Genomic DNA, 10102 nt, shown 5'->3' with positions numbered 1-10102 from the left:
TCTATTTTTTCATTTATTTTGTCATTTTGTTCTTATATTTTCTTCCAGAATTCTTTTAGGGTTTTGTCTGTGTTTTCCTTGGTCTGTCTCTCAATCCTTTCAAGATACCTAAATATAATTCTTTTGAATTCCTTATCAGGGAGTTCCAATGCTGTGTCTTCCTCAGGGATGTGTTTTGGGTCTATATCCTAGGCCTTGGTTTCTCCTGCTTTATCTTGCCTCTTTGTATGGACTGTGATGCTCTGTTGTCTTCAAGGCATTGTGACGTTTTTGTGTTTATATTTAATTGGTGATTATATGTTGGAGTGACTTGCCCACAATTTTCATTTTGTTTTGTTTGTGTGTTATCTATACAGGCAGGGTACTGTGCTGTGCTCCTCTAGTCATTGGTTGACAGCACTTATACACTCACCACCTGTCTCCTTTCCTGTTGTCAGTCTCTCGTATGTCTTTGCCGTCCCTAGCAAACAGAGCTTCTTCTTAGGTCCCTGGAATCAGAATAAGAATGCTATCGCTTTAAAATCCAAAATGGTTTCCACTTGTAAACATTCAAAATGGCTGCTCCCTTGGTCACTTTAAATATCCAAAATGACCACCACTTGTAAACATTCAAAATGGCTGTGCCCTCGGTCACTTTAAATATCTAAAATGGCTGCCATGTGTAAGCAATCAAAATGGCTGCACCCTCTGAACAGCAGAAAGTCCACAGCTCAGGTTATCTCCATCCTTGCTGTTTCCCTTCCTAGTCATAGGTCAGCAGAACAGTCATCCCTGCAGCCCTTGGTGACTGGGTCTGATCTTTAGGTCAGTTCTCAGGTCCCAGCCCCACTTGGAAATATTCTGGCTATTGGTCTCGTCAGAGTAGCTGACAGTCCACAGCTCCGACATCTCTGTACTCACAATTTTCATTTAGGTTTTTCCACTAGTTGGTACCTAATCCCCTTCTGTATAGTTCCTTTCAAAGCTCAGGGTTCCAGGATTATCTTCTGTATCTCTGTCAATTGGTTTTTCTTTTCTTTCTTGAAAAGGGTCTGTGTCACTTGTCTGCTTATTCCTCCTTCTTACCGGAAGTCTCCCCTTTGGCTCCATCTTTATGGAAGCAGATCTCCAGGCCTCTCTTCCATGGTGCCACTGGGTGTGTTCAAACCACCCACCTTTAGGTTAGTCATTGTTAGAGGCCACCGAGTCACCTCTGACTCATCGCAACCCCACATATAACAGAATGGAACACTGTCCGGTCCTGTGCCATCCTCACAATCATTGCTGTTCTTGAGCCCATTGTTGCAGCCACTGTGTCAGTCATCTCTTTGAAGGCCTTCTGTTTATCATTGACTCTTGGCTTTACCAAGTGGTACATCCTTCTCCAGGGACTGGTCCCTCCTGATAATGTGTCCAAAGTATGTGAGACGACCAATACTTGTCTGTCATTTTGTTGTACCATGGTGGCTTGCATGTAACTGTGAGCTGGAAGCTATGGTACTGGAATACACCAGCAGGGTCAGCCATGGTGGATAGGTTTCAGTGGAACTTGCTAGACAGACTGGAAACAAGGATGGGGCCACCTACTTCTCAAAGAATTGGCCACGGGAAACCTTGGGAATAGCAGTGAAACACTGTCTGATATATTACTGGAAAACTATGAATCACAGTGAAACATCGTCAGTGATGAGCTCAGGTACAGCAAGGATTGTGAGGCCGGCATAGGAACAGGCAGTGTTCTGTTCTGTTATACATGGGGTCACTATGAGTTGGAGCCGACTCCATGGCACCTAACAACAACAACACATGAGACAAAGTCTCGCCATCCTTGCTTCAAAGGAGCATCCTGGTTGTACTTCTTCCAAGACAGATTTCTTCAGGAAGTCCATGGATAATTCAATATTCTTCACCAACACCAGAATTCAAAGGCATCAATTCTTCTTTGGTCTTCCTCATTCATTGTCCAGCTTTCACATGCCTATGAAGTGATTGAAAATACAGTGGCTTGGGCTGGGCACACCTTAGTCTTCAAAGTGATATGTTTTCTTTTTAAGATTTTAAGGGTCTTTTGCAGCAGATTCGCAGATTAGGTTAGTAGTCAAATGTAAACCATTTGCACCACCACTAACCTTTGCTGTCTATAAGGTTCCATCAGCAGAAGTGGGGAGATCAGAACCCTCTCTGAGGATGATGATGCAATCTCCCAGGGGTCAAATAACTGAGTACCACAAACTGTGCAGCTTATAAGAATAGAAATGTATGGCCTCACAGTTGGGGAGCTAGAGGTCATAGATCAGGATGTCAGCCATGTTGATTCCCTCCTTGTCTACCACCCACCCTTTCCCTTCCTCCTTCCTTTGTATCCCCGCCCTCCTTCCTAGCTCTAACCCTGGGCAAATGCTGTCCTCTCGATCCCATGTGCTTGATTGATGTAATGTGTGCATACCCTCCAGATATAATTGTTTACCCTATAGGCCTGTCTATCATTTGGCTGGCAGTTCAGTCACAGGGGTTAAGTTCAGTTCCTAGCTTGAAGGGTGGCTAAGGGCCATAGTCTTGGGGGTTCCATCAATCTTCTTTAGACCAGTAAGCCTAGTCTTTTTTATGATTTTGAGTTTTTCTCCACATTTTCCCACACTCTGTCCAGGACCTCTTACTGTGATCCCTTTGAGAGTTGTCAGCAATGGTAGCTGGGCACCCTCTAGTTCTTGTGGTCTCGGGGTCATGGAGGATTGGGTTCATGTGCTCCTAGTCCTTTGGACTAACTGGCTAAACCCTACAATTCTGATTAAGGGTAAAAGAGAGAAATTACTGTGAACATTGGAAATGGGCAATGGAGATAAAAGTATGGATATAGTAGACTGACAAGGGACAAGGTTGCAGTCACTTCTTGGTCACAGCCACCTACCCAGGGGGACTGAGTAGTTGAACCTGTGGGCTTGGGACCATAGTCACAGGGGACATCAAGCTCCATTGGCATAACATACTACACAAAACATTGTTCTGCCTCCTACTTTGGTAAATAATGACTGGGATCTTAAAAGCTTTCAAGCAGCCATCTAGATGCAACGATGGATCTCTCCTCGTTCAGAGCAAAGAAAAATGAAGAAAACCAAAAACGCATGGAAACAATTAGTTCAAGGGACTGGTACACCATGTGATTCTCACTCAGCCTATATGACTATAAGCCCAGAAGAACTAGATGGTACCCAGCTACCACTGTCAACCACTCGGAGGGGGATCTATGTAGAGATCCTGGATAGAGAGGGAGAACAATGTAGAACAAAACTCAAAATCATTTGGGAAAAAAAATGGGGGGACCAGGTTTGCTGGTCTGATAGAGCCTGGAAGAATCACTGAGACTACGGCCCCTAGCTACCCTTCAGGTCTGGAATTGAACCTACACCTGTGGCTTCCAGCCAAGCAAAAGACAAACATAGGAGTTAAACATGTACCTGAGGTAGATACACTCCTTGGAGAGAACACTCATGGAAGAAAGAATGGCTGTTTATGCACAGGGAGACAGCTCAGGGGGCAGGACTGCATGGAGGGATGGACACGGGGAAGAGCTAACTATGGGGAGGAAGTGGGAAGGGAGGTGTTGTATTGTGGTGAATTGTGGTCAATGTCATGAGACAAAGTATATGTGAACTGCTGTATAGAAAGTGAATTTGCTCTGTAAATTTTCACCACATCACAATTTAAAAAATTAAAATATATATATATGGATATAGAAACTATTAAAAGAATCATGAAAAACCATTATATGATATCGTGATATCAGATGTTCTTTGAAATAAATGGCATACAAATTAGCAAAACTGACTCAAGAGAAGGTAGAAACTCAAGGGAGGGCAGACCACCATGCCTGTCTGCTCTTTTCAGTGTCCCCAGGGGCCCTCAATCAGTATTTTGAAATGAATGAGTGAGTGAGTGAGTGAGTGAATGGACAATGCTTGTTCTTGTGACTCTGGTCTCTGGTGACATGTGTTCCCATTGCTTTTGCAGCATGAAACGACCCACAATATCCACCGTCACTGTGGACATAGCCAACAGAGAAATCTCCTGCATAGACCTCAGACCACTGGTATGTCCCAAACCTTTGCTGGCCTATAGTCTGTGTCATTAGTTAAGAGTCATGGTGGCAGGCCTAGCTTGGCTTTCCCTTGAAGGGCTAGCCAAGCCATCTTTCAGGATCTGGAAATGAAGATGTCCCTGTGATAGTTGTCAGTTACTGTCTCTGCCATCAGTGTCCCCAGGGCTTCTCCTTCCTCAGACACTGTCTTCCAAGAAGGTATATCAGTGCTTGTTCCTTATTGGTCATCTGCAGATCTTCCCCATGTTGACTCAAGTAACAGCTCTCCTAGAAATACCTAAGAGAACTGAGAATATATGTCCACCTAAAACTTGCTCAAAGTGTTCACAACAGTATTATTCACAATAGTCAAAAAGTGGATATAATCAAAATGCCCATCCATAGATGAAAGGATAAATAAAATGTGATGCATCCACATAATGGAATATTATGCAGTCATAAAAAGGAATGGAAATCTGGCATGTGTTACAACATGGATGAATCTTGAAAACATTGCACACAGTGAAAGAAGCGAAACACAAAAGGACAAATTTTATACCATTCTATATGAAATGTCCAGAATAGGCAAATGCATAGAGACAGAAAGTGAATTAGTAGTTATCTTTGGGTTGGGGATGCAGGAACATCAAAAGAAGATGGATGGAATACACAGAGTCATTATACCAAAAAGAATTGGTAGATAATCATCCATTTCAGGAGGTGGCATATGATCAAGGACCAATGGTACTGAAAGAAGAAGTCAAAGCTGCACTGAAGGAATTGCCAAAGAGCAAGGCTCCAGGAATTGACAGGATACCCATTGAGATGTTTCAACACACGGATGCTGCACTGGAGGCACTCATTCAGCTATGCCAAGATATTTGGAAGACAGCTACCTGGCCAGCTGACTGGAAGAGATCCATATTTGTATCCATTCCAAAGAGAGGTGATCCCACAGAATGTGGAAATTATTGAACAATATCATTGATACCACATGCAAGTGAAATCTTACTGAAGATAATTCAAAAGCAGTTGCAGCAGTATATTGACAGAGAACTTCCAGAAGTGTAAGCTGGATTCAGAAGAGGATGTGGAATGAGGGATATCATAGCTGATGTCAGATGTATCTTGGCTGAAAGCAAAGAATACCAGAAAGATGTTTATTTGTGTTTTATTAACCATTCAAAGGCATTCGATTGTGTGGGTCATAACAAATTAATGGGTAACATTGAGAAGGATGGGAATTCCAGAACACTTAATTGTACTCATCAGGAACCTGTACATAGACCAGGAGGCTGTTGTTGGAACAGAGCAAGGGGATACTGCATGGTTTAAAATCAGGAAGGGAGTACATCCAGGTTGTATCCTTTCACCATACTTACTCAATTTGCATGCTGAGCAAATAATCTGAGAAGATGGACTATATGAAGAAGAAGGTGGCATCAAAATGCCCATCCATAGATGAATGGATAAAGAAAATGTGGTGCATCCACATAATGGAATATTATGCAGCATAAAAAGGAATGGAAATCTGGTAAATGTTACAACATGGATGAACCTTGGATTGGAGGAAGGCTCATTAGCAACCTGCGATACACAGATGACACAACTTTGCTTGCTGAAAGTGAGGATGACTTGAAGCACTTACTGATGAACATTGAAGGCTACAGTCTGCAGTATGGATTATACCTCAATATAAAGAAACAAAAATCCTCACAACTGGACCAATAAGCAGCATCATGTTAAATGGAGAAAAGATTGAAGTTCTCAAGGACTTCATATTAGTTGGTTCTATAATCAACGCCAATGGAAGCAGCAGTCAAGACATCAAAAAATGTATTGCATTGGACAAATCTGTTGCAAAAGACCTCTTTCAAGGGCTGAAGAGCAAAGATATCTCCTTGAAGACTAAGATGCACCAAATCCAAGGAGGAAAAGCCAGGGATGACAAAGTGGCAGGATCCAGGTAAAGGAAGGGAGACAGGCTCCACTCAAGAGGCAGGAAAGGGGGAAAGCTGGGAATGACTAAGTGGCAGGATCCAGGTAAGCGGAGGGAGACAGGCCCCACCCAGGAGGCAGGAAGGCGGGAAAGCCGGGGACAACACAGCAGCAGGATCCAGGTAAGGGGAGGGCAGACAGGTTTCAAACAGCTAAGGGAGACAAACTTGTCAGTCAGTTTGTCATACTGTGGTGGCTTGTGTGTTGCTGTGAGGCTTGAGGCTGTGCCGCCAGTGTTTCAAATGCCAGCAGGGCTGCACATGGTTCACAGGTTTCATCACACCTTACAGACTGAGACAGACTAGGAAGGAGGAAGAGACCATCCACTTCTCAAAAGAATTGGCCAGTGAAAACCTTATGAATAGCAGAGAAACACTGTCTGATACACTACTGAGCAACTTTATGAATAGCCCAAAGCATTGTCCAATACAGTGCAGGAAGATGAGGCCCTTAGGTTGGAAGGCTCTCAAAATATGACTGGGAAAGAGGTGCTTCATCAGAGTAGAACCAACCTTAATGATATGGATAAAGTAAAGCTTTCAGGACCTCCATTTGCTGACAAGGCATGACTCAAATTGAGGAAAACAGCTGTAAACATCCACTAATAAATTGGAACATGGAATGTATGATGTATGAATCTAGGAAAATTGGGAGTTGTCAAAAATGAAATGGAACACATAAAGATTGACATACTAGGCATTAGTGAGCTGAAATGGATTGGTTTTGGCCATTTAGAATCAGACAACCATGTGATCTACTATGCCAGAAATGACAATTTGAAGAAGAGTGTGGCATTCATCATCACAAAGGATGTTTCAAGATCTGTCCTGAAGTACAACACTGTCAGTGATAGGATAATATCCATACACCTACAAGGAAGACCAGTTAATACTACTATTATTGAAATTTACACACTAACAACCAAAGCCAAAGATGAGGAAATTGAAGATTTTTATCAACTTCTGCAGTCTGAAATTGACCAAACATGCAATCAAGATATGTTAATTATCACTGGTGACTGGAATCCAAAAATTGGAAACAAAGAAGAATCACTGGTAGTTGGAAAATTTGGCTTTGGTGATAGAAGTAACACTGGAGATTGCATGATAGTATTTTGCAAGACCAATGAGTTATTCATTGCAAACACCTTTCTTCAACAATACAAACAGCAGCTATACACATGGACTTCACCAGATAGAGTACACAGGAATCAGACTGACTACATCTGTGGCAAGAGGCAATGGAAAAGCTCAATATCTTAAGCCAAAACCAGGCCAGAAGCTGATTGTGGAACAGACCATCAACTGCTCATATGTAAGTTCAAGTTGAAGTTGAAGACAATTAAATCCATGAGAGCCAAAATATGACCTTGAATATGTCCCTCCTGAATTTAGAGACCATCTAAAGAATAGATTTGATGCATTGAACACTAATGACCGAAAACCGGAAGAGTTGTGTGATGACATCAAGAACATCATCCATGAAGAAAGCAAGAGGTCATTAAAAAGACAAGAAAGGAAGAAAAGACAAAAATTGATGACAGAAGAGACCCTGAAACTTGCCCTTGAGTGAAGAGTAGCTAAACCAAATGGAATGACAAGATAAAAGAGCTGAACAGATTTCAAAGAGCAGCTTGAGCAGACAAAGCCAATTACTATAATGAAGTGTGCAAAGACCTGGAGTTAGAAAACCAGAAGGGAAGAACATGCTCAGCATTTCTCAAGCTGAAAGAACTGAGGAAAAAATTTAAGCTTAGGGTTGCAATACTGAAAGATTCTATGGGGAGAATATTGAATGATGCAGGAAGCAACAAAAGAAGATGGAAGGAATACACAGAGTCACTGCACCAAAAACAACTGGTCGATGTTCATCCATTTCAGGAGGTGGTATGTGATCAAAAACCAATGGTACTGAAGGAAAAAGTCGAAGCTGCACTGAAGGAACTGCCAAAGAACAAGACTCCAGGAATGGATGGAATACCCACTGAGATGTTTCAACAAATGGATGCCGCACTGGAGGAACTCACTCACTATGCCAGGAGATTTGGAAGACAGCTACCTGGCCAACTGACTGGAAGAAATCCATTGTTGTACCCATTCCAAAGAAAGGTGATCCCTTTCCACAGAATGTGGAAATTATCTAACATATCATTAATATCGCATGCAAGTAAAATCTTACTGAAGATAATTCAAAAACAGTTCCAGCAGTGTATTGACAGAGAACTTCCACAAGTGCAAGCTGGATTCACAAGAGGACGTGGAATAAGGGATATCATAGCTGCTGTCAGATGGATCTTGGCTGAAAGCAAAGAATACCAGAAAGAGGTTTGTTGTTGTTGTTATTTTTATTTGCCATCGAGTCGGCCCTGACTCATAGCGACCCCTCCTTGGGTTTCCGAGGCAGTATCACTACGGAAGTAGGAATGCCCAACCTTCCTTCCGAGGAGTGGCGGGTGGGTTTGAACCGCCAGCCTTCTGGTTAGCAGTCAAGTGCCTTAGCCACTATGCTACCAGAGAAAGAGGTTTACTTGTGTTTTATTGACTATGCAGAAGCATTCGATTGTGTGGATCATAACAAATAATGGGTAACACTGAGAAAAATGGGAATTCCAGAACACTTAATTGTATTCATGAGGAACCTGTACCTTGATGAAGAAACAAGGGGACACTGTATGGTTTAAAATCAAGAAGGGAGTGCATCAGGGTTGTATCCTTTCACCATACTCATTCAATCTCTATGCTGAGCAAATAATCTGAGGAGCTGGACTATATGAAGACAAACATGGCATCAGGATTGGAGAAAGGCTTAGTAACAACCTGTGATACGCTGACGACACAACTTTGCTTGCTGAAAGTGAGGATGACTTGAGGCACTTACTGATGAAAATTGGAGAATACAGTCTGCAGTATGGATTACACCTCAATATAAAGAAAACAAAAATCCTCACAACTGGACCTATGAGCAGCATCACAATAAATGGAGAAAAGATTGAAGTTGTCAAAGGCTTCACATTGCTTGTGAAGCAATGCTTCCAATGGAAGCAGCAGTCAGGACATCAGATGACGTATAGCACTAGGCAAATTGGCTGCAAAGGACCTCTTTCAAGTGCTGAAGATCAAAGATGTCTCCTTGAGGACTAAGGTGTGCCTGACACAAGCTATGGTATTTTCAATTGCCTCGTATGCATGTGAGAGCTGGACAATAAATCAGGAAGACCAAAGAAGAGTTGATGCTTTTGAGTTGCATTGTTGGCAAAGAATACTGAACGTGACATGGACTGCTAAGAAAACTAACAAATCTGTCCTGGAAGAAATGCAGCCAGAATGCTTGTTGGAAGCAAGAATGGCCAGACTTCATCTCACCTACTTGGTAATGTTGTCAGAAAGGACCATTCTCTGGAGAAGGATATCATGCTTGGTAAAGTGGAGGGTCAATGAAAGAGGGGAAGGCCCTCAACAAGATGGATTGACACAGTGCCTAAAGCACTTGATTGCTAACCAGAAGGCTGCCAGTTCAAACCCACCAGCCGCTCCTCGGAAGGAAGATGGGGTAATCTACTTCCGTAGTGATACTGCCTCAGAATCCCAAGGAGGAGTTGGTATGAGTTGGGTCCGACTCGACAGCACATAACAACAACAACAGATAACAAAAATCTCCTTGTTCTGTGGTTTTGAGCCCCTGTCACACCTCAGAGGGTGCCACACACTCCACTTTGAGAGGCATGTCTCTAAGGCTGTCTAACTAACACATCACTCTCTTTCTTCCTTTCCGTTAGTACATTTCAGCCCATTCATTCATTTATGTATTCATTCACTCACTTTTCCCATGTCCTCTGCATGCCAAGCATTGTATAAGTTGGGTCTGTTCCCTGTGGAACTGCCATGTGGAGAATTTGGCTGTGCTCTATAGCTTGGGAAGACTCTGAGCTAAGCTCCATGAGGCCAATCACTTTTCAGGGTCACGGTTATGGGGTGTCCCTGAAAAGGCAGCTCTGTGGCCCAAGGGCCTGTCGATCTGCTCCCAAAAAGATTATTATTGTTGTTAGGTGCC

The 10102-nt window shown here is 42.7% G+C and overlaps 1 protein-coding gene across 1 annotated transcript in view; it reads left to right on the top strand.

The window, feature by feature from the left end:
* Positions 1–10102, top strand: part of CATSPERD (cation channel sperm associated auxiliary subunit delta) — a 141432-nt gene that overhangs the window by 104413 nt on the left and 26917 nt on the right. The window contains exon 13 of the mRNA XM_007954494.1: positions 3988–4066. Coding sequence (XP_007952685.1) covers positions 3988–4066 — 79 coding nt within the window. The remainder of the gene's footprint in view (positions 1–3987; positions 4067–10102) is intronic.

Source organism: Orycteropus afer, unplaced genomic scaffold, assembly GCF_000298275.1.
Source record: "Orycteropus afer afer isolate SDZICR_OR568_19922 unplaced genomic scaffold, OryAfe1.0 scaffold00461, whole genome shotgun sequence".
NCBI lineage: Eukaryota > Metazoa > Chordata > Mammalia > Tubulidentata > Orycteropodidae > Orycteropus > Orycteropus afer.
This window is presented reverse-complemented; position numbering and strand designations above follow the sequence as displayed.